The sequence below is a fragment of the Gracilinanus agilis genome, chromosome 4 (assembly GCF_016433145.1).
Source record: "Gracilinanus agilis isolate LMUSP501 chromosome 4, AgileGrace, whole genome shotgun sequence".
Classification (NCBI taxonomy): domain Eukaryota; kingdom Metazoa; phylum Chordata; class Mammalia; order Didelphimorphia; family Didelphidae; genus Gracilinanus; species Gracilinanus agilis.
The window spans coordinates 522,436,118-522,461,681 of record NC_058133.1 but is presented as its reverse complement, the minus strand read 5'-3'; the positions used below and the strand labels follow the sequence as shown (position 1 = coordinate 522,461,681).

Here is a 25,564-nt window from a genome sequence, read left to right as displayed (position 1 = left end):
GAATTTAGTTTAATTCCCATTTCCATTTAACAAGAGGCCCCCTGGGCCCTACCATCTTTTTAAAGGGACTAACTTTTCTTACTCGATTCACAATAGATGACTCTTGCTGAGAGGTGTTGGTCTGACCCTGTGTCATCCATTCAGTAGCTAGGGGGATTCTGTAACAGCTAAGCAACTGCTTCTTAAAAGTATTATAGAGAGGTCACTTCGGGGAGCTCATGGTTATTGGTTTGGCTACTCAGAGGTTTGCCAGACCACATGGAGGTCTCCAAAAACATGGGGTCATAAAGGCCCATTGGAAGAAGACTTTTGGATGGTCCACTTTAGTCCTTCCAGGGCTGTATTCTGTCCTGGGCCTCAATAGAAAAGAAAGGCTTAGAAGTGTTTCAGGAAATGGGTTCCTTGCCTCTCCTCTCCCACCCCCTTCCCAATCTTAAGTGGGCAACCTTGAGATCAATAGGCATTAAGGCTTCCTTTCTCTACTATGGGAGATGGATGTCAACTCATTTTAGAGTGTCTAGATTAATGAGGCTCCTCTTATCCACAAGATTCTGGATTATCTAAGAATTTATCCATTTTTGGAACCTCGGACTATGTTTTTATAAGCATCAGAATAACTTTCAAATATGCCATCCACATCAAATCCTCTTTAGTGACAAATAAAACAATTAAATAAAACATAAGCCAAAACAACCACATCCAAAAGTACATGCAACAGTTGATGTGCCTAGACCCCCACATTTCAAGTCAGAAGCTAGAGGTCCATTTCCTCCTCTTTTCTCTAGGAACAAAGTATGTCCACATAATCAATTGGCAGCATTTAGGAAGTGGTTTCATTTTCATTGTAATAATTTTCCCGATGTTCTTCAGGTTCTTTTTTCTGCATTCATACAATCTTTCCACAGACCTATGAATTTCTTATATTTGTCATTTCTTGTGGCACAATAATATTTCAGCTCAAGCACACACCAAACTTTGTGTAGCCGACACATAACCGACACATACACCTAATTTGTTTCTAGGGTTTTTTTGGTTCCACTGGATTGCACAAAGCTGCTATAAGTGCTGTTATCTATGGGGCCTTTATTTTTTCCACTGATCTTGGCACATGCCCAGTAACTGAATAACTGTTTAAACAGTTACAAAATTTTTATTTATTTTTATGAGTATTCTGTGAAATTTGTGAATTATTTTGAGAAGTATTTTTGTTAACCAGAAAAACCTATGAATACTGGATTCTACTCAGTTATTTAGCTCTTATTTTGTTTCACTCACTTCTCAGAATTTTGTAGTTGTCCACAGTCAGGTCTTATAAAACTTTAGCCTAATTTCCAAATACAGGATGACATTTGTTACTCTGATGTCGAGTAAGTGATCCTCTCAGGCTAAAGGCCTTCCCACATTCATTACATTCATAAGGTTTCTCTCCAGTATGAATTGTCTGATGTCTGGTAAGGTGTTCTCTCCGGCTGAAGGCCTTCCCACATTCATTACATTTATGAGGCTTCTCTCCAGTATGAATTCTGTGATGCTGAGTAAGGTGTTCTTTCAAACGAAAAACCTTCCCACAGTCATTGCATTCATAAGGTTTTTCTCCAGTATGAATTCTCTGATGCCCAGTAAGATGTCCTCTCTGGCTGAAGAACTTCCCACATTCCTTACATTTATAAGGTGTCTCTCCAGTATGAATACTCTGATGAAGGGTGAGCAGCTCTCTTGCATGGAAGGCCTTTCCACATTGATTACATTCATAAGGTTTCTCTCCAGTATGAATTCGCTGATGAACAGTAAGGTGTCCTCTCTGGCTAAAGGCCTTTCCACATTCACTACATTTATGAGGTTTCTCTCCAGTATGAACACTCCAATGGAGAGTAAGGAGTTCTTTTAAGTGGAAGGCCTTCCCACATTGACTACATTCATAAGGTTTCTCTCCAGTATGAATCCTCTGATGTCGAGTAAGGTGTTCTCTCAGGCGGAAAGCCTTACCACAGTCATTACATTCATAAGGTTTCTCTCCAGTATGGATCCTCTGATGTCGAGTAAGGTATTCTCTCAGGTGGAAGGCCTTTCCACAGTCATTACACTCATAAGGCTTCTCTCCAGTATGAATCCTCTGATGTCTGGTGAGCTCTGTGCTCATATGGAAGGCCTTTCCACATTTATTACATTCATAAGGTTTCTCTCCAGTATGAATCCTCTGATGGCGAGTAAGCTCTGTACTCAGGTGGAAAGCTTTCCCACATTCATTGCACTCATAAGGTTTCTCTCCAGTATGAATACTCTGATGTCGAGTAAATGATCCTCTAAGACTGAAGACCTTTCCACATTCATTACATTCATAAGGCTTCTCTCCAGTATGAATGGTTTGATGCCTAGTAAATGATTCTCTCAGGCTAAAGGCCTTCCCACATTCATTACATTTGTAAGGTTTCTCTCCAGTATGAATAATCTGATGTCGAGTTAGAAGTCCTCTCCGTCTAAAGAACTTCCCACATTCCATGCATTTGTAAGGTTTCTCTCCAGTATGAATTCTCTGATGTCGAGTAAGGTGTTCTTTCAGACGAAAGAGCTTCCCGCAATCATTACATTCATAAGGTTTTTCTCCAGTATGAATTCTCTGATGTAGATTAAGATGTCCTCTCTGGCTGAAGGCTTTTCCACACTCTTTACATTTATGAGGTTTCTCTCCAGTATGAATACTCTGATGGAGAGTCAGGAGTTCTCTCAGATGGAAGGCCTTCCCACATTCATTACATTCATAAGGTTTCTCTCCTGTATGAATCCTCTGATGTCGAGTAAGGTGTTCTCTTAGGCGGAAGGTTTTCCCACAGTCATTACATTCAAAAGGTTTCTCTCCAGTATGAATTTTCTGATGTTGCGTAAGCTGACCTCTCCGGTGGAAGGCTTTCCCACATTGATTACACTCATAAAGCTTCTCTGCAGTATAAATTTGCTGGTGATGAGGATGCTGTGAACTCTGAAGGAAGGACTTGAAACAATGGTAAGATTCCTTCTCAGGGTGAATCATTTGATGGGAAGTAAGGGAGGAACCATGGTCGAAAGGCTCCCTGTATTCACTATATTCAGGTGTCTCTCCAGTGTGAAATTTCTGATATTCAGTTAGTTGTATAGTTTGGATGGAAGCCTTCTCAAATTTATTATACTCAGAGACTTTTTCTTCAATATCAATATTCTGATGGGAATTAATATATGTGCTGAAGCCAATAGGTTCCCCACATTCATTCAATTTATCTGGTTTTTCACCAAAGTAAAGTTGATGATATGCAATAAAGTCTGAATGAGAAGGGAAGAATTTCGCACATTCAGTATGCCTAGAATCCACCTGTTTAGAGCAAATTCTAGGCCACTTCCTTCGTTCTGAAGACAGAATGTTCTTTCTGCCTGAATCACATCTGAGGAGATCCTTTCTTATAATTACTCTTCGTTGCTCAAAAAGCTTTGGTTCCAGACTAAAACTTTGAGCATACTTATCACCTTCAGAGCCCTTCACATCACTGGGAGTTTTCCTTTGGTTGACTTTTACGTGCTGATAAGTTTTCTCCTCAATGCTCTGCTGCTGCCCTAACCTCGCATCACATGCCCAGACTTCTTTCAAGCTAGACACAGAGAAACCATCCCTTGTCAGTCCGTTTTGAGACAAATTCTCCACAGATATGCTCACTTTGGGAACTGACTCTGTGGATTCGGGCCTAGTCTCCCAATCTGGAAAAAAAAAGAAAGAAAGAAAATGGAAATATCTCCTATACCTGCTATATTTCTATTTTGGACTTCTTCCAAAAACATATCCTGTTAGAAATTCAACAAAACAAGTGTTTGTATACTCCCTGAGAGTTTATAACACTCTTTATAAATTTTTGGCAGAAGGGAAGACACTATGGTTTAGAGAAATGTTTTCACTTCCCCATTGCCACACAATTAACTAGTAGCAGAAACAGAACAAAAACATGGGTCATTCTCAGTCTCTCTGCCTTCTATATGATGTGGTATTGTATACTGTGCTGGGCTCTTTTTATACAATGAAGCAAGGCTCAGAGTACTAGGAAACCTTTAAACATCAGCTTAGGGGCTACCCAGGGAAGATTCTGGATTGCTCCTTGGTTTCACTGACAATCAATCTCAGCTTTGAATTCTAAATCTGCATAGGACAATGAAAGTAAGAACACTGGGACTAGCTAATCTAGTTTCTTTTCCACGTGTTTATGTAGTAGGGAACTTAGTATGTGACTTGTAAAGGCACAACTGCAGGCTACTGGGATGTTTTACTGAAGACATAAATCAAATTTAAATTAAGATATGAATAGTATATCGTCAGGAAGAATGTAGCCCTATAGTCATTTTGATATGAGGGTTCCTGCTCCTTAGACTGCTTCTATTCTCCCTTCCCCACTATCTTGTATTTAATGATCCTGCACATATATTTTTGGCACAATCGATAGAGTACTGGGTCTAGAGTCTGGAAGATTCATCTTGAGTTTCAATCTGGCCTCAGAAACTTAGTAGCTGTGTGATTCTGGACAAGTCATTTAGCCCTGTTTGCCTCAGTTTCCTCATCTTCAAAATAAGCTAGAGAAGAAAACGGCAAACTACCACTCTAGTATCTCTGCCAAGAAGAACTCAAATGGGGTCACAAAGAGACAGACATGACCAAAACAAGTGAACCACAACAACGAAGTTGATGTATTTTATATTTATTCTGCACTTATTTTTCATGTTAATGTTCCTGAAAAGGTCAGATCCTGGAGAGAAAGGATGTATGTGTCCCTAGCACTGAGCCCAGGGCCTGCCGCACAAAATGACTGTATGATTAATCAGGTTTTATTTTTTTTCAGTGTTGCCATAGAATCCTTGACTGTTTGTTTCTCCATATGAATTTCCTTAGAATTTCCTTAGAGTTTCCCAGAAACTCCTTGGGATTTTCATTGGTGTGGCATTCAATATGTAAATCATCGTGGGAAGCACTGCCCTCTTTACTCTAAGGACACCTTGGTCATGAACTCTGAATTCTCTTTTGTTATTTAGCGTAGGTATCGTTTCTCTTATCACATACAGCATTTTCTAGCATGATCTGATGGATGTTCCCACAGATGGGAAGCCTTTGGTTAATATCCCAAAGTGGGTTACCTTTTTTGTGATTCCTTCTTAATCCTCATGATGAGTAAATCACAGCAGTGATTACAGCCTTGTATCCTGTACCTTGATGCTCTAATTGAGGGTCTCCATTAAGTTTGGGGGTTGAAAACAGCAGGCTTTCTCCACATTACTAGGTCACTTCCATGTGACTCTCTCTTGCCAGTGGTAGGTCAACCATCAAAGGCCTCTTTTCTATTCTATGGAGGCATTCAGAGATGACAGTCCTGCCTCTAAGAATAAATTCTCACCTCTGACTACAACTGCTTTGACTTCACCCTCTTAGGGTCCTTGTGCTTCTATTGCTGTTAGCATTTTGATAAATTGGGGGCCATCTTTCTAACCAATTATTTAACTCCAAAAGTTGAATAACTTCCATTTCTATCAGGTTTAATAGCTTTATTAATGAGATTTCATTTAAATTTTATTTCACAATGGCATACACATGCAAGATATTTGTTGTAAGTGTATCAAAGTTCACGCACATTTAAAAAAGAGGGAGAAAATAAGAAAGGAAGAGGGTGACTGAAGAAAGGAAGAGGATGTCACATCATAGATAGGAGAGACAAAAACAGGACACATGCTGGTTTGGGGTCAGTGGCCATGCAAGGGTCTGAATGCTAATTCTGCTCAGACTACCTGGGTGACCCTGGCAAGTCACTACTCTCCTCACCTGAAACAGGAGGGAGTCAGGATGGTTCCTGAGGTCCCTGCCAGCTCTAGATCTGGCATCCCAAGAGACTGAGGAGTCAGGAGATTGACTGGCTGAGGTGACAGTGAATGGCCCTCTAGAGGCTCTATAGAAGGGACTGCAAATGACTGACCAGTAGAGACACTGTTCTCAAGGGCTCCCCTGCCTGGGGATCAGTCATTCACTCACCTGGGTGACTGCTTCCTGGGATTCTCCCATCTGGTCTCCAAGGTGCCTCCCCTCTTTCCAGCTGATGGATCACCTGGGGCTTGGACACAGCCAGTCCTGCCCAAAGGAAGTAGGAGTTTGGGGTAAAGATGGAGCCAAAAAAGGGTTCTAATTAAGCTTCGCTGCTCCAAATGTAAACCCAGCACAGATGAAATGACTACCAGTTGAAGCAGAGATTTAAGAAAAACTTCAGAGAAAACTCCCACCCTGCCTGGAACCCCCCTGGGAGGTAGCTGGAGCCTATGGGTATTCTGGTCAGGGATGAGTCAGGAACTCTGCTGCTAGCTTGATGTTTCACCTCTGATCATCTCCCAACTCTGTGCATGCCAGGGACTTGGGTCTTGGCATTCCATCCAAGACAGTTGCAAGGACAGAGCCTGGCCTGTGCCTTAAGCCTCAGTCTAGGAGCCCAAAATACAAAAGAAAGGGAGGAAGTACAAAACTCAGGGGTGTATAAATGGAGATTTTGAAACTTGGACTTCATCTCCCATAAGTCCTTAGTTTTCCCAAAATTCCCTTTAATCTATCCTGCGCCTCCATGTTTGTGGTCACATTATTATTTTATGGTTGGCTGTAACTCCTTCTTTCTTTTTGGTTCCTGGGAGCAAGCTGGTTAGTACCTTTTAGTTAGTGTCTTTTGTTAGTTTATTATTAATAAAATATTGATAAATGTAATATTTAATATTTTGCATATTAATTTTAATCTCCACATTAAGGCTAACCACAATGGGATAGAATTCTCAAATATTTTTTTTTAAATAGATTTTCAGTAGTTAGTAAGTTTGCCCAAGAGCTGAGGTTTTTTTCTTTGCTGGTCACTCAGCCCGCCTGCTTTTGCTCCATCTCGGTCACTGCAGACTCCACATGCCAGTCCACCAGCTGCTTGCTTTCGCTGCTACTGCCTTTTCACACCCATCTGCTTGAGCCAGCATTCCTCACGCTCCTTGCCCAGCCTGCAGCCTACCAAACCAAACTGCTTTTTTCCAATGGAAGGGTGAGACTCCAATCCCTTTCCCCACCCCAAGTGGGTTTTCCAGCCTGTGCTACCATTTTTTTTTAAACCCTTAACTTCTGTGTATTGTCTCATAGGTGGAAGAGTGGTAAGGGTGGGCAATGGGGGTCAAGTGACCTGCCCAGGGTCACACAGCTGGGATGTGTCTGAGGCTGGCTTTGAACCTAGGACCTCCCATCTCTAGGCCCGGCTCTCAATCCACTGAGCTACCCAGCTGCCCATTGTGTTACCATTTTTTAAGCCGAAGTCTTAAGCTGATTCTGGACTCCTGGCTGAGAGAGACTTGCAACTTGGGATTTTTGTTTTCCACAAGAAGGGGACTTCTCTGCCTTTTCTACTGAGGACGGAGAGACCAAATCAGTAGATTTGAAGTAGAAGTTTTTGGGATTTTGTCTTTCGGCCTTCTCCTAAGAGAAGCCAGTTCTGTCATATGCAAGTACCCTATTGTTCTCCCTCTAGAAATTTTGCTTCTTTTTGTTTACTCTATAACCCCCATTCAGCCTCTTCAGGAATAATGCTGTTTCAAAGCATGCTTTAAACTCTGAAACAACAATTTGAGTTGGTAAAGTTACAAAGAGTGGTTTGGATCAGCTTAATTTTTTTCCAGGGTTTTTTTCTTTTTCTGTTGATTGAATACCTTGCAGTTGAGAGCTTGAAGATTCAGGGGAGAAATTCATCTCCTCACACCCCTTTGGTTTTTTAGTTTACCCACACCCATTATGAGGGTCGTTCACACTATGCTCTGTGCAGAATTCTCCCTCACTATGACAAAATTCAGAGCTCTGACAAATGAAATCTGAATGGTTGATTTATATGGAGGAGGGGAAATAACCTTAAAAAGAGATATGAAAGTTTATTGCTTGCTAATTATTTTTAGCTTTCCCCCTCAAAATAGTAAACAAACCTATTGGGATTGGTAAAAGGGATTTTTGACTACATTACTTGTAACTGGTCATTTGCTTATATTATTGTATTTGCTAATTTCTTTAAGGTTTAAAATTTTAAGGTTATCTGTATTAATCTAACTAATATCTATTCTGTTATATGATTCTTTATCTGTCCCATTTTCCTATGATTTTACTGAAGAACATATCATTGTAAAAGCCCATAAGTCTTATGTATCCTGGATTTGTCATCTTAACTATCGAGTTCACATGCTGCTTCTACAACCTTGGAGAATATAATGACTTAAGAATTTAAATTGTAATTTTATAAGGGGTCTTTAGAAATGACTTTATACCTTCTGAATGGATGATAGGTTTATATATATATAAAGTAGGAAGCCAAAAAGAGCTCCTGCATGCATGATATTTTAACTTTTTAGTTTAATTTACTTTCCCATCAGAAGGATCTAAAATTCTTGGTGATTTTTTAGACCCAAATAGGTTTTCATCAGCAATTGCTAAGGTTGAAAGATTTGTTATACCTGTAGAATTTGTGACAACTATAGATTTTTTAAACATCACACAGCAAGTGGCTATCTATTGTGATAGATTAAATCTACTCTGCCCATCTTTAGATTTAATCACCAAAGGTGAAAGCATCTCCACTTAACTCACAAGAAGGTCTCTAACCCACGTGTGCTAGAGGGAGTAACAAATCAGAATTTACTGACTGCCTCCTGGGCAGTCCTAAGAAAAGCGTCTGTTATGATGGGACATGCAAACTAAGAGGAAGGCACAGGAAGTGCCGCAAAAAAAGGTCCCTTTAAAAGGAGAGTTCAGTGAGCAGAGGGCTCTCTCTTCTGGTTCGTGAATGGGTCCTGAAGGTCTTCTAGTTTGTGGAGGAGTGCTGGCTGGGACCCCGAGACCTTTGTGAGACTGTTCTTAAATCCTTCCCTTAGAACTACATGTGGTGAGTGTAAAGACGGAATCTTCCTGAACTTCTCTTAAGGAACTTCCCTTTCAATAGAGACTCTGTGGGTGAAACTTTTGCTTCATTTGCCTCCAGAGGCCCTTTGGGCCTCTGAGGAATTTCCGGCCTTGATCCCAAGGCTGGATTTCCCTAGGCTGAGGGTTAATTAGATCTACCTGGATTAAACTAGGGGATCGGAGCAAATTACCTATGGTGTTAGGGTTACTTATCCTATCCTATTTTCTCTCTTTATTTCCTTATTTCTTCTTCCTCTTCTCATTTATAAATAAATTTCCATAAAAGTCATTTTAACTGGAGGTTATTCTTTAATTGGGGATTGATAATTGTTCAAGCCCTTGGTGACCAGTCTTTTAATATTTACCCAATCAAATGTGTTATTTAGAATTTCTGGGGTTCTATTTAGAAGTATTAAGCCTCAAGATATGTAGATATATGACAACTTCCTGTGGACATGTGAGGGACTTTGAGACTACATTTTCCGTGATCCAATAGGTTTCTAGTTTCTGATGTGATTACATCAACCAAAGGGAACCAACATAGGGTGTGACTTAAATTAGGGGTGGAGCTTGGGCTCGTGCTTTTTCGTACAAAGCAGACAAGATGATAGGAGGTATGGACTGGTGGGGAGTTTGAATAGATCTTAGCCAGGCACATGATCCAATTTTATTCTATCAACATGGGTCTAAATAAAATATTACTTTTCCTCATAATATCAGCCTTTATCATTTTTAATCATTACACAAAACTCCTTACATTAAAATCGTTACATTATAAACTCATGTGACTCCTATACAATAATGGATGTTTGCTAATGTCAATAACTGGGCTATTGTGAATTTTGGGAATTTGGTACTTTATCTGAATGTACATTATCTACTATATTATTATTTTTATAAATCTGTTGTTCTATAAAAATAATTTGCATTCAAAGTAGTTCATGGCCAAGTTTAAAAAGGAAATTAGATCTTATTTTTTGGGTGAGAAACCTTTAGCTGATTCTAAGCTATCCGTATCTATATCTATATCTATATCTAATTTTTTTTTAAACCCTTAACTTCTGTGTATTGGCTCCTAGGTGGAAGAGTGGTAAGGGTGGGCAATGGGGGTCAAGTGACTTGCCCAGGGTCACACAGCTGGAAAGTGTCTGAAACCGGATTTGAACCTAGGACCTCCTGTCTCTAGGCTCGACTCTCAATCCACTGAGCTACTAAGCTATATATTTTTTATTTTTAAAACATTCTTTTATTTTTTTTCCCCTTGTATGTGCAATACAGTTGTGAGTTTTCTTTTTTCTCTCATTTTTGTACTTGAACACATTATCGATATTAATCTTTTTTTAAATTTGCAGTAATATAAGTTTAAAATACATTTGTTCTAATATTAATGCATACCCAAAATGCATACCTATAGAATAATACCATTGATTGTTTAAATAATTACGGGACTTTGCTTAATGATTCTGTCTGATTTCAGAAGAGTATTTAAAAAGAGCCACTGCACAGTGCTAAAGAAGCACAAAGCCAACCTGCATAGTGCAAAATGAGCACAAGGTCAAAGAGACCAACCAATCCCAGTGGGATTGATGTATTTTTTGAGTCAAGACAAGAGGACTTGAACTTGTTTGGGGTTTGAGGTTGCGGCACTTAACATATGTTAAGATGTAGGACTTCCTCTGAACCATATTCTATCCACGCACCTCATCCTGGCTTCTATAATCTAGTCCCTTTTCTGTCTTTTATAAGTGTGGCAAACTTTCTGTAGTCCTAGCTACTGATTGGGTAAGTGCATAATTACTTAAATCACTTTAATTGGGCCCTGATTCAAGGACCTGTTATAGTTTTATTTTTTTAGACATAAGACTTTAATATTTTATATTTCATCCATAAGTTATTTTTTCTCTTTATGTGGATTTTATGTTTTTGACTTCTTTTGCAATTGATTCATATACCTTATAACTCAGCCATGTATCCCTGAGTGATGATCCCTGTTTGTTATTATTTTCCTCAGGAAATAACAAAGGAGACTTTGTTATTGTTGTGAACTTTGATTTGAATTTAGGAAATTTTAGGATAAGAAATTTGCTACTTCTCAGAATCCAGACAACAAACCTGTTTGGAGAAGTTGCCATGAAGATGTCTGCAGAGACCACACACTGCATCAGGAATATCCAGAATTGAACTTTGGGATGTGAATTTGAACTTTGTGGGGGCCGAAGGGGGGGGGGTTTGAAAGCATTTGTTTTGAATGTATACTTTTATGCCAAAGGGGACTGCCCCCAAATTGGCCTTTTGTTAATGTAGCAATCATTGATTTTGTTCTTTTTTTTCCTTTTGTCCACAAATTATTGCAATTTATAATTAATTATGTTTTTATGATCCATTAGGGAGACTGGTCTCCCAAAGGATCACAGAGGGGTATGTATCCCTTTAATCTCTCCTGTGCCCCCATGTTTGCATGGTCACATTACTGTTTTATGGTTGGTTGTAACTCCTCCCTCTTTTTCTTTGGTTCTTGGGAGCAAGCTGGTTAGTACCTTTTAATCTCTTTTGTTAGTTTATTATTAATAAAATATTTATAAAGATATTTAGTATTTTGCATATTAATTTTAATCTCCACAGGGGGAAACCTAGACAATTAGAATGGCTCCACAGTCAGTCCCAGAAGAGCAACAAAGATTTCAGAAGTACCAAAATGAAGTAAGAGATAAAGGGGGAATGCTCTCTGCTGGCCTTAAACTTCTCCCTCTTCTGCTCCTTTCATATTCTGGTTTTAATGACCCCCGTGCTCCCTCTGAATGACACGACATCCCTGGTGTAACCTGACCAGCATTTCTTTCCTCCTCCTATGCAATGGGAAGGGCCCCTTTTTCTTCATCTGAGGCCATAAAAGTCCCAGCCCCTAGAGATTGTCAGGGACTCTGGGCTGTGAGTCACCACACCCAGATGTCGGCTCATGAGTGCCTCAATTTGTTCTAACATGGAGCCTGAACCAAGAGAGTGCTGGGGTTGGAGGGGCTACCATAGTTGGCCTACATTCAAGTGCCCCATTCTGCACAAAGCTTCATCTGCTTGTCCTGCCCTGGGCTATGAGGCAGACCCCTCAAAATCACTGATATTTATGTAACTATAAGAACTCAACAATATTCATTTCCAAGACACACACATGAAGCAGAAAATATGAAGAGCAAAAATAAAGGAAGGGAGCAGAAATTCTACTGGACTTCTGCTGAAGTAGAAAAGACAAGGGTAACATCCACGAATGAATGATTCCCTTGGGCCAAAGAGGCTAAGGATTCTCTGGTCTTTAAAGGCCAAACGGTCATCTCTAAGCCTTCAGGAGGCCATGTGGCCTTTACCAAGGAAGAACAAAGACCTCACTGGGTGCTGGAAAGGGGGAGGCAGGGCCTGACCCACAGAGGGAAGCCATCCTCACCCAGACAGAGCAGGTTGCTGTAGGTCTCCAGCATCACAACCCGGTACAGCTCCTTCTGTGAAGGGTCCAGGGAAGCCCATTGCTCCTGCGTGAAGACCACTGCCACATCTTGGAAGGTCACTGGCTCCTGAAACAACAAATCCTCTATTTGTGCTTGTCCGGGAACCAGCCCTAGAATGGCGCTGGGGGTAAAGGGAGAGGGGCCAAAGATTTGGGTAGGGAGGAAGGAGAGGATGTAGTTCTCAGAGTTCTGATTAATACAGGCCAAATATTTTACCAAAGTTTACAAGAATAATCACTGAGGAAAATAGGAGAGTGCTAAAACAAGGCTAGAATTGAAGTCAGAGGCCCTAGATTCAAATTCTTACTGCTACTCTCTGCCTGTGTGATCTTGAACAAACCACCTCATCTGCCTAGGCCTCAGTTTCCTCACCAGAGGATGACCTCTAATCATCATTCCAGTTCAAGAAGTCTGATCCAACTATGAGGGGCTCTTGTAGACTTTATTTCCACTTTTTGTTTCCTCAGGAAAAATGTGATCATTCAAAGACCCAGAAGATCATAAACTCCCCCAAATGGCTTAGAGATCCATCACGAATCAACTCCTGCAAACTTCCCTCTCCAACTCAGGCATTCCCAAAAGGTCTCCTGCTTTCCTTCGGAGGCTGGGCCACACTGAAGGCTAAGCATGGAGAGCAGAGCACAGGCAGTGGATGCTGGAGCCCTCAATGTGGTCCATGGGTTCTGAGCCTGAGCTCTACTGTGCCTAGACTCAGCCCTGGGGAAAGTCCACTGTAACCCTTCACAGATAAATGTCTGAGGCTAACCCAGTACCAACAGGGCCCCAACTAGCCCCAGATGAGCAGAAAGTACAGCTGCAGGGAATCCAGGGAAGGTTCTTAGAGGAACCAGAGGGAGAAAGGCCCTAGGCAACATCCAGCCCAATCACTGTAGAATAGCCAGAGCCTTATGGAAGTATCTAGAGCCAAGCACTAGGGAAAAAGGATCTCACAGGGCACCCACAGCAGGGAGAGGTCTCAGATTGTTATGAGGAAATTACGAGTTTTAAGCAATAAGTATGAATTAACAGGCAAAGCTGTCTGGCAAGTACTGAAAGTTCCAAGTATGGAACAGTGAGAGGAGAGAGGAAGGCTTTTCCTGAGAGACTCTGGCGTGGTTGATGGCAGTTAGTTGCCGGACTTAATTGTCTGAAGTGAAGAGCCCAGGAAAGTGGATTGTCTCCTGTAAGAAACCATCTGGTGAGGAAGAGCAGATTGAGCAGTGAACTTAGCTCTGGATGGTGGGCATTCTAGACTAGTTCATCTACCTGACTTCATCTCCTTGAGGATTTATTTGCTGTGGTATCTGAGTTCCTGGAAAGCTGAGACGAGACCATCGTTGGAGCTGAAGAGGACCCGGTAGTGAGACACCCATTCCCCTGACCTGTCAGGCTTGACCTGACAGCCTGTTAGTGTTTGTCCCACTTTCCAGTCTCTTGAATTTATCCATAGACAATTAGATTTAGAGTGACCTTTCCCCTTATCACCTACCCCTTAAACTCACTATTAAACTGTTTTTTATACTTCCTGTGTCTCTCTCCCCAAAGAAAGATCCCACAAAAGATAACTTTCAAACTCTGAATGTCCCTGGCTAGGGTGGTGGTCCGGTAACTGCCAACTGTCAGTTACCAGCCTGTGTGTGTGTACTCTGTCATTACCCATTTCCCACATCCCTTGTGTAGGTTTCCAGCCTCTCTTGTGAGTCCTATCACTTGTGGGTCTGTGGGTGGGGTCCTGATTGTTGGCACCCTTGTGTTACACCTGTTTCTTCAGTCTCCTTATTTCGAGACACAGGCGGGAACCCCCAGGAAGAGACCAGAGCTCTCTTGAAGGACAAACCTAGTCTGGCCCTTTATACCCAGGACCCAGCAGACCTTGGCCTATAGCTTCACAGTTTGACCCAAGTGCAGGCCTTATTCCTTCAAGAGCAAACCAAGGAGAACACCAAACCTCATAAGATAATGCCTTGGTTGGAGAAAAATCCAGGGGATATACCAGAAAAAAGATAGTAATTTCTCAATAAGACTGAGTAAAGGCTCATAAAAAGATGCCCTGGCCACAGACAATGTTGGGTGATTTGGAAGAAATGAGTCAAGAGGCACAGATGCTACAAGGGAAGTATTGGGAAGGAAAGTGATGGCAGGTGGCAGGTGGGTAGCTCAGTGGATTGAGAGCCAGGCCCAGAGACAGGACATCCTGGGTTCAAATCTGGCCGGCCTCAGACACTTTCTAGCTGTGTGACCCTGAGTAAGTCACTTAACCTCCAATGGTTAGCCTTTACTGCTCTTCTTCCTTACAACCAACACACAGAGGGTTAAAACAAAAACAAAAACAGATGGGAGAAAACTTGAAATGAGAAGGTGCTAGATACAACATAATGAGAGACATCCCAACAAAACATACCCAAAGGACTAACTGATCTCGCCCAGCCCTCTGAATATTCTGATCAGAAAAAAAAATTATAAATGCAAACTGCTTAGGACTCAGGAGCAGAGAACAAAGTGAAAACAGAAAGAATTCACCAGGCACCTCTAGAAAGAAATCCCCAAATGGAAATTCCCAGGAACATTCACCAAAATAAAGCGCCTTTGTGTTAAAACACAAAAAAACAACAAAAAACCCAGGCAAATATCAAGGAATCACAAGAGTTATACAAGACATATTCAAATGGCAAGAGAAAAAGGTTTACAACCAAAAGTGACCTACCCATGTGATATTGGAAATTTGGGGGTCCTTGAACTACATTTCCCATGATTCCTGGCTTACGTAAATGACGCAGGCAATTACCTAATAACATAAACAAAAGGTTAAATAGGGAGGACAGGATTGGTACTTCCTCTTTACTGCTGAAGCAGCTCAGTGGGTAGAGGTATGGTGTGGCATTTGAATTAGCTCTTATCGGGCACGTGGCTTTATTTATCAAAATGGCTTTCAATAAAACCGTAATATAAACATACCCTAAATTCTTTCCTTCGTGGTCACCATTATTGTTTAAAATAAAATTGATATAGAAGGATATATTTAAAATATTAAGGACACCATATCTCTGCCCACTAAGCTGCTTCAGCAGGAAAGAGGAAGTACCAATCCTGTTCTCCCTAGTTAGCCTTCTGTTTACCTTATTAGATAATTGCCTATGCCATTTATATAAGCCAGGAATCATGGGAAATATAGTTCAAGGACCCCCAAATTTCTAATATCATATTCCCTGCTAATGATCCTTGGGTGTCTAGTCACCCCAAGTGATCACTTTACATAATCATCATATACCCACAAAGGTCTTCTAATTTCAATAGTTAGAGTTAAGAGGGAAATGGAAGAGAGAGAAGGCAAAACCAATGTTTTGCTAGGCGCATTGACAAAAAGCCAATTGGGGCAGTCCCCTTCGGCATAAGAGTGTACATTCAAAGCAAATGAATTCAACTCCCCATAGTTCCATCAACTACACCCAAAGTTCATTCTGGATCTTCATGATGCAATATAAGTTCTTTAGGCATCTTCATGGTGCCTTCTCCAAATAGGTTCATTGTCTGGATTCTGGGGAGATGGCAAATTTCTTATCCTGAAATTACTCTCAAAAGAACTTAAACTTTACATTATAGATTATAAAACATACATTCCCTTCTGAGAATTATACATTCCCCCCTGAAATTACTCTCAAAAGAATTAAATTTTACATTATAGATTATAATATAGACATTCTGATCATAAAACATACCCACCCCCCTGAGGGGAGTTAATAACACATTCTCCCCTGAAGAGGGTACCCCAGATCAGCTAAGGATACATGGCTCAGTTATGGGGCTGTATGAAATCAATTGACAAAAGAAAAAATAAAAAAATTCAAAAAATCCAAATAAAAGAGAAAAATAACTTGTAAATGAAGTATAAAATATCAAAGTCTTATGTGCAAAAATGTAAGGAAAAGTAAATTTATAATAGGTCCTTGAATCAAGGCCCAATTAAAGTGATTTAAGCAATTACCCATTCAATAGCCAGGACTACAGAAAGTTGCCACACTTACATAAGAGAAATAACAGGACCAAATTTGTGTGCAAGGGAAGAGTCTTTCCCTGGTCTGATTTGCCTGCACTTCTCAGGGATAGGGTGAGCCAGGATGATAGCCAGCCTTTGGTGCTTGACTCGGGATGGAGCTCAGGGAAGTCTGGCCTCTAACATATGTCAGGAAAGCTGCAACTCCAAACACCAAACACTAGTTTCAAGCCCTTCAGTATTGGCATAGAACTTCAACAATCCTACCTGGATTGATATGGTCTTTTTTGACCTTGTGCTGCTAGGCACTGCGCAGTTTCTCATCAATCCCATTGGGATTGGTTGGTCTCCATGACCTTATGCCTTCTTAGCACTGTTTAGTGGCTCTTGTGTTCCCTTCTCCTGGAATCAGACAGAAACCATTAATCACAGTCCCATAATATTTACCAATTTATGGCAGGTTTCCATAGACTAAAGCTTTTTGGGTATGCATTAATATTATAACAAATATATATTCATATATTAAACTTATATTACTGTAAAATCAAAAAAGGATTAACATTGGTTATATGTACTTTAAGGACAAAAAATGAGAAAAAGGGAAAAAAGTCAATTATTCTATTAAAAAAATTAAAAGGAAAAGCAATAAGAAAATTAAAAATTCAGGGAAAATACAATGTTTTCAAGTATAAAAATGTGTGAGAAAAAAACACATTGTATTGCACATACAAGGAAAAAAATAAAAGAATGTTTTTCAAATATATATTGCTTAGAATTAGTGAAAGGTTTTTCACCCAAAAATGAGATCCATTTCCTGTTAAGCTTTTGCCATGAACGCCTGTGAGTGTAAATGGCTTTTATAAGATAGTAGATTCATAATGCAATTCAAATAAAGTACCATAATTTCCAATAACACACCCAGCAAAACACAGTATAAACCTACTGGGGGAAATGGACCACTAATTGTATATATGTCCACAAGAGAAATATCAAACGGCCTCTTAGAATTCAAGTATCATTTTTTTAGCTCTTATCTTCCATTTTAGAATCAATACTAAGTACCAGTTCCAGGGCAGAGGAGTGGTAAGGACTAGACAACGAATGTTAAGTGACTTACCCAGGGTCACATAGGTAAGGAAGTGTGAGGGCAGATTGAACCCAGTATCTCTCATCTCTAGGCCTGGCTTTCAATCCTCTGAGCCACTCTGCTGTCCCAACATGCAATTTTCAGGAGGAATAGAGAAAAGTAAAAAAGTGCCTATGGCAGGTGGTTTTGTCCTGTTCTAATGGTCTTAAGAGAAGGAGAAAATAGGAGGGATGGGGGGGGGGGTTGTAATGGGGAGAAAAGGAGTCAGAAGTGGAGGAAAATTACAAAATAGAGATACATAAGATAGAGAGCAAAGTAAAGGAAGAGGTAGGGAAACAGGCATTCTATGAACTATAAATTCAACTGAATTTGTTTTGTGTCTGACTCTTCACGACCTCATAGACCAGTGATGGGCAAACTACAGCCTGCGGGCCAGATGCAGCTCCCTGAAATGTTCTATCCAGTTGCAGACATTATTCCTAATCTGACGAATACAATAAGAAATACAATAGGACACAATACAATGAAACCTCCAAAGAGTTGCCTTAGAAACAAACAGATAAACATTTCCTTTCCTTTGGCCTCCTCTTTAAAAAGTTTGCCCATCACTGTCATAGACCATTACATGGCAATAATGTCCAATGGGTTTTCTTGGCAAAAATACTGGCATGGTTTGCCACGTTCTTCTCCAGTGGACTAAGGCAAACAGGTTAAGTGACTTGCCTACAGTCACACAGCTAGTAAGTGTCTGAGGCCAGATTAGAACTGAGGTTTTTAGACTCCAGGCCCGGTGTTCTATCCACTGAACCACATGGTTGTCTATTCATTTGAATAGAATACAGGGGAAAAAAATCACAGTCAGTTCTTCAATGAACGCTTATGAAGCACCTACTAAGCTCCAGGCACTTTTAAACTCTGCAAAATGAAGCAAAAGACAGTCTTTGCCCTCAAAGAGCTCATACTCTACTGGGGAGACAATAAGCAAATCTGAACCAATAAGACAGATACAAGAAAAACAGGCAAAAAATGAGAGGTTGGGGAAGGCTTTCTGTAGTGGGTGAGCCTTTAGGGAAGACTTAGGGGCAGCTGGGGGGGGTCAATAAGGTGGAGATAAGGAGGAAGAGTGCTCCTGGCCCAGAGCTAAGAGACGAAGGGTCTTGTTCATGAAACATTCAGGAGGCCACAGTCCCTAGATCTAAGAGGACATGTTGGTGAGTGAGATGTAAACAGACAAAATGCAGGAGGAAGCCAGGTTAGGAAGAACTCTGAAGGGCAAACAGAGCATTTTGTATCTGCTCTGGAAGGCAACAGGGAGCTACTAGAGTTTATTGAGTAGGGGGCCTGTGCTTTAGGAAAACCCTCTGGTATATGAACAGGGGATGGACTAGAGTGGGGAAGAGAACTGAGGCAGGCCTACTGACTCCCCCCAACCCCCAACCCCGGTTATTTCAGTGGTCTAGTCATGAGATGAGAAGGGCCTGCCCCAGAAGGGTGGCAGGGTCAGAGGAGGAGGGGGCATATTATGATGTCATTGTTCAATCATGTCTGATTGGGGTTTTCTTAGCAAAAATACTGCAGGGATTTGCCATTTCCTTCTCCAGCTCATTTTACAGATGAGGAAACTGATATAGAGAAAATTAAGGGACCTGCTCATCATGGTCACACATTTAGGAAGAATGAGACCAGATCTGAACTCAGGAAAATGAGTCTTTCAAGGGGGCAGCTAGGTTTAACAGGGGATAGAGCATCAGGACTGGTGTCAGGAGGTCTTAGGTTCAAGTCAGGCCTCGGATATTTCCTAGCTAGTTATGTACTATGACCAAATTGAGTTCTTAGTAGGAATACAGGGTTAGCAAAACTTAAAGAAAATGCTAAACATCATAAATCGCGTTAATCATATAAATAATAAAAATCCATAGTAGATGTTGAAAAGACTAAAAAAAAAAAACAACAACAACCTCTTACCTTCTGTCTTAGAATTGAGAGGAAATATCTGTTCCAAGGCATAAGAGTGGTAAGCACTAGGCAACTGGGATTAGGTGAATTGCCCAAGGCCACAAAGCTAGAAAGTATCTGAAGCCAAATCTGAACTCAGGACCTCCAGGGTCCACGACAAGATCTCTATCCACTGAGCCACTTAGCTGCCCCTGAAAAGGCTTTTGCCAAAATCTAACACCCACTTCTATGAAATCAAAGGAAATAATGCACTTTTCTTTAGTATAGTAAATAGTATTTATTTATATCCAAGATCAAACAATATATGCAGCAGAGAAGCTAGAAGCCTTTCGTAAAGCTAGGATGTCTAAACTCAACATTACTCTTTAACATGCTGCTAGAAATATGAGCTACCACAATGGCTAGTAAGCTCCCCGAGAGCGGGGATTGTCTTTTGCCTCTTTTCCCTATCTCCAGGGCTTGGCACAGTGTCTGGCATATGGTAGGTGCTTTCTAGATATTTACTGATATTGTGGATAACCACATGCAAAGAGAAAACAAAATGGTGGATTTCTGCAGATGACCCTTCAGAGAGGGTCAACTGAAACATTTTAACTAAAACAATAAAGAATCAATAAACATCTAGTAAATACTAACACTGTGCCAGGTACTAGGCTAAGTGCTGGGGATACAAAAAGACACAAAAGACAGTCACAGGCCTCAAGGAGCTCACAGTTTAATGAGGGGAACTACATGCAAACAGATATACAAAGTAAGCTACACAGAGGATAAATAAGAAATCATTTTGAACCAATATTCACTGATGAGACACTGAGGATGATTCCCTGATGAGGTGGCTCAGGGGAGCCTGATACCTCTGGGGAGAGGTTTGCTGAGCCCTTTTCAGGGCAGTTTTCTTCCTTTGAGGTCCACTCTCCCCCTCTGCCCAGCTCTCACCTGTGGCTCCAAGAAGCTATAGCATGGGCAGCCACCACACCCCAATAAACCTGTCTCAGCAGACAGGCTGAACCAGGTTGAGAATAACTGATAGGCCCCAAGCTTGGCAGTGAGTTAGGGGGTGTCTACCCCAGACACGTGAAGACCTCCCCCAGCAGAAAGAGCAGATGAACACAATTTGTTCCAATGGCCAGGAAAGTGGCAGAAGCAGGCGCTGTGGAGCACTCAGAGCTCAGTCAGACATGGAAGAGGCCAGGGCCACACACTGCAATGTCAGCCATCACCAGCCATTCTGACTTTTGTCTTCTCATTGGATTTCAGTGACTCTGGAAGACAGTAAGGCTGATGGCTTTGTGCAACTCCGCCTCACTTAATCCCAACTGATGCACACGTCAAACTACATCACTATGATGTCATTTTGGTCTTCTCTGAGCATGAAGGACAAAAACCAACCAGGAAACGTTTAAAATGGGGAAGACACTGGAATTAAGAGGGGTTTGGGCAGGTAAGTGGCTCAGTGGAGAGAGCCAGGTCTGGAGATAGGATGTCCTGGGTTCAGGTCTGGATTCAGACACTTCCTAGCTGTGTGTGATCCTAGGTCAGTCACTTAGTCCCTACTGCCTAACCTTTACCACTCTTCTGCACTGGAATGGAAACGAATCGATTTTAAGATGGAAGGTAAGGGGGGTTTTTTTGTTGCTGTTTGTTTGTTTTTTTAAAGGGGAGTTGGATAAGGCTTCCTGTAGAAGAGATTTTAGTTAGGATTTAAAGGAAGCCAGAGAGGTCAGCAATTGAGAGGAGGGAGAGTGTTCCAAGCATGGAGGACAGTCAGAGCAAATGCCAGGGCCATGAACTGAAGAGGCTTACTGGTGGAACAGCCAGTAGGCTAGTGTCACTGAATGGAAGAGTATGTATCAGGGAGGGAGCCCAGTGAGGAAGGGCTTTGAATGGAAACAAAGCATTTTGTATTTGTGCCTGGAAGCAATTGGGAGCTACTGTAGTCTACAGAGTAGGGTACACAGCTTCCAAGATTAAGGAATCTAACTATTAAACACTGTGTGAAGGCAACTCCTTCCTTCTAGGATTGTGAACTTTCTGCTCCTTCACACCAGCCCATTGGCTTGGCTGGAATGCTCCAAAGAGAGGCTTTGATTGGTTCCTGAGATGTGCTAGACCAACGCACAGGAAAAGGGACGTGATGTGGAGAAGGACTATAGAAATGAGACTGTAGAGTAGGCCGAGTCTTTTCTTTGGAGATTTCGGGGAGCTTGTCTGCGATCTGGCGTTGGTGGCTTGGGTGGAAGACACCAATGTGGGCTGGTAAGATTAGGGTGGCAGGCTAGGAAATATTTTTCTATTTCCTTCCCTTCTTATTTCTTTCTTATATATTAAAATTAAATTGCTAAAAGCTACTATCATCCTCATGACTTAAGGGTTAATTATTTTATAAATGGTGAGCACGCCAATTTTTAACTAATATATTTTCAAACCAATTTCTAAATATTACATTTAGTATAATATTAATTTTTCAACATTATAACACTCTGCAAAAACAGACAGACCTAACTAAGTAACTGCATAAACATTAATTGTTCATGAGTAGATCAAGGCCATATAATTTAAATGACAAAACACCTAACTTAATTTAGTTAGAATATTTTAAAGAATATTTTATACAGTTAGAAAAGAATATTTTATATAGTTAGAAAAAAATGACACCAAAATTCAGATGGAGGAACAAAAGATTAAGAATCTCAAGAGAAATAATGAAAAAAAAAGGTAAGGAAGGGTGGATCTATCAGAGTCTATCAGCGCTAGATCTCAAACTATTCTACAAAACTATTTGATACTTATTTTAAAAAAAAAGGAAGGAAGGAAGGAAAGTCAGTCAGTCAATTAGTGGAACAAATCAGGTGTAACATACAGGAGAAAACAAAAACAATGGAATAGTGGTTGATAAACCCCAAAACCCAATTCCTGGGGAAAGGACTGTTTGAAAAAAACTGCAGAGAAAACAAAAGAATAGCCTGGCAGGAAATCGGTTTAGTCTAAGACCTCACACCATACAAGAAGAAAAACTCTAGATAGATGACCTAGACATAAAAAAGTCACATTACAAACAAATTGGAGGAGTGATGAAGAATTTGCTTTTTTGGATCCATGGACAGGAAAAGAGTTTATGACTAAACAAATGACAAAGAAGGATATGTGAGATTAAACTTACCATTCTAATTCATAAAATTTAAATTTTTTGCTCAACTCTAGTAAAAATTAGAAGAAAAACAGGCAATCGGGGAAAATATCTTTGCTGTCACTGAAATGGGGACTTGCTGGTGCTGCCGCTGCCCTGGGTAACCCTCGTCTCTGAAGTGTCAGAACAAACTGTGTGACCCCCCCCCCAAACGGGTAGGTCAGCAGAGGCCCGGGCTTTGGAAACAAAGAGAAGCCTGGAAAGGGAGAGACACACAGACACACACACAGACACACACACACACCTGTTCCAGTTAGGTTCAGTTTAATCCCGTTCTAGAAACAAAGTTTCGGGCCAACCCTTTTCCCGTTCCTCCTTGGGGCCCGCAGAGGCTCTGGAGGCGGCAGGGACGGCCATTCTGAGGCCTATCCCAGCTTTGCCTCTTACGCTAAGCCTCTTCCCGTTGGGGCCCAGCCTTGGGAGCCCCCACTCACCTGGCGGGCCCTGGCGGTCAGGAGCCCGGGGGCCATCCCAGTGTCCGGGCTTGCTCACTCCTCCTGGGGAAGGGCTGAGAGCTGTGGAGAAAAAGCCTAGCATAAGCGAGGCCCAGGATGGAGAAGCCCCAGATCCCTCTCCTCGATTGGGGCGGGCCTCTGGGGCCACCAGGATAAAAGGAAGCAGCTTCCGCTCCCCTGGGAGACGCAGGAAAGGGTGGCCTACGGCCACTGGCCCCAACAGCGGGAGAGGCCTCGGGCCCATCCCTTTTCCAAAGGGAGCCTCAGTTTCCTCACCTGGAAAATGGACAAAATAAGTCAAACGTGCCCCAGGGACAAACGGCCAGAGCCCAGCCCGGGGCTTTAGGGCCAGGAACGGTCGCTGCTACTGAGTCAAATGAGTCAGCGTATGTCAAGCGCTAAATGGGGCTGTGGGGATGGCTGTCATCCTCATTAAGGATCCAGTGAAAGAGGCTGGGGGAGGGGAGGGGAGAGGAGCAAAGACTGAGAAAGGAAGGGGGGTAGGGAAAGAAAGGGGAGAGGGAAGGGAGGAGGAATGGCAGTGAGGCAGGGACAGGGAAGGAGGGAGGGAGGACAGCCAGCAGACGCTGCCGGACACTAACCCCGAGCTCCCCTCGAACACCCTCAGACACCCTCAGAACGCGACAGGAGGAAGAAGCGGAAGTCACGTGGGAACACGCACCAATCAGCCGCCGCGGGGCGGGACCAGCTGCTTTCCGCGGCAACTGCACTGTCGCTGACAGCCGCCCTGCATTCTGGGAAATGTAGTCCAGAGGTGCCGGAGGCCAAGAGCACTCCCTCTAGGCGCCCCACTTATCCACTCCCTGCTCCACCCCGAGGGCCTGGCCCCGCCCCAAGGGAGGAGGCTGACGGAGCTGTCCCGGTGCTGCAGCCTTGCCTACATTTCCCACAGACCCGTAGAGTCATCTGCCCGAGGCTTGGGCTCGGGATGGGCTCCGAGTTCAGGTTCGGAGCTCCGGGGAGGTGTCAAGGAGGGGAGTCGTCCGAGGTCCCCGGAGCAGTGAAGGGGGTCTGGGGGTCCTCCGAGTGTGGCGCTCTCTTCCCCACCAGACCTGAGCTCGCTCCTGGCAGTGCCCGGATCCTGGATGGAGGTCCGAATGTCCACTGGCTCGGGGGGCTTTCCAGAAGGGAGCAGAAGTTGTTCTCTCGCAGGTTCCGAGCTCGCAGACTCCGCTGGAGGGAAGGTTCCGTAGCGGTTCCGTTCCCAGGCCCAGGAAAAGTGAGCCTCGGCCAGCAGCCTTTCGAGAGAGCCCGAGGCAGTGATTTGGAGGAGAGACTGACCGAGGAGCCTTCAGCAGGTCGGCAGCCACGGCGGGCGAGCTCCTGCGGGAGCTTCTTCTGGGATCGCTCTTCCGGGCCTTCAGTGAACTCGCGGCTCTCCAGGGCCAGTTTCGGCCACCCCGAGGGCCCCCTGCCCAGGGCAAGCGGCCCGTCTCCCTCCCCTCAAGAAGCAGACGTTGGCACGCTGGGCTCCAGCTTAGGGAAACTGCTCCATGGCTCTTTGCAGTCCTGTCCGTCTACCTCTTCCCCTCAGCATTTGGGGCTTCTGGGCAGGCATACTGGAGCGCTTTGGCTTTGCCTTCTCCAGCTCATTTGGCCTTCCTTCGAGGAAGAGGAAGCAGCCAAGTGACTTTACCAAGGTCACACGGAGTCCGAATTTGAACTCGGGGAAACTGAGTCTTCCCAACTCCAGGCTCAGCCCTCCAGCCACGGAACCACCTGGCTGCCCTGGAGCTATTGTCTCCATTATTTTCTTTGACAATTTCCTCAGTTAATGGAGAACCCTTTGTCTCCTCTTTGCCTCCCTTGGTGCCTTCTCTTTCTTTTCTCTTATTGCTTCTTATTGCTTCCTGGCCGGGCATTTCCTAGCAAGGGTCCTGGAGTTTTCCCACTGCACATTAGCCTGGCTTTATAAGCGAGGCCGGGAGCCGGAGTGCTGATAGTAAAAGCTTTTCTTGTATTGGACTCCCTGAGAGGAAGGAAGAGGGCCTCCTAGCTCAGACTGCGCCTGGAGAGAGTCCTTCCATCAGTGAGGAATGCGGGCCATCTGCTCCTCCCGCCACATCCCTTCACATGCCAGCAATGAGGAGCCTCTGTAGATGATCATCCACTTCCCACATTTTCAACCAAATACCACCCAGGCCTTCCATGGTGCTCTCTGGCTCGCCAGTTCCATAATCAACCTGCTAGCCTTCATCTCTCCTACCCCTTCCATCTACTAACTCTCCTCTGGTAACTCAGCCTCTCTGGCTACACCTTAACTCTTCCCCCAGTTGAAATATCCCGATTGCCCCCCCCACTGTGGGAAGCCAATAAGAGACTAGATAAAAATCTGAGACTCCTCTTTTGACCCCTTTTGTGATCCTTGTGATTTCTTGTTGAAAAGTATTGTGGCCTTATTGAAAAGCTTTAAGTTCCTA

General features: G+C 42.7%; 1 protein-coding gene across 1 annotated transcript; it reads right to left on the bottom strand.

The window, feature by feature from the left end:
* Positions 1–633: 633 nt before the first annotated feature.
* On the bottom strand, positions 634–13,125 carry LOC123246940 (zinc finger protein OZF-like). Its single transcript, XM_044675712.1, has 4 exons — positions 13,091–13,125; positions 12,387–12,568; positions 2,539–2,937; positions 634–2,286 (listed from the first exon to the last, which is right to left on the bottom strand). The coding sequence occupies exons 1-4, from the start codon at positions 13,123–13,125 to the stop codon at positions 1,325–1,327; spliced, it is 1,578 nt and encodes a 525-aa protein (XP_044531647.1). The 3' UTR covers positions 634–1,324.
* Positions 13,126–25,564: the final 12,439 nt, after the last annotated feature.

Coding starts and splice junctions, on each gene's coding strand:
- LOC123246940 (XM_044675712.1), bottom strand. CDS start 13,125: ATGGACCACATTGAGGGCTCCAGCATCCACTGCCT. Junction 12,569..13,090: donor GGCTCCAGCATCCACTGCCT/GTGCTCTGCTCT, acceptor CTTTACCCCCAG/CGCCATTCTAGGGCTGGTTC. Junction 2,287..2,538: donor GAAAGAACACCTTACTCGAC/ATCAGAGAATTC, acceptor CATTTACTCGAC/ATCAGAGTATTCATACTGGA.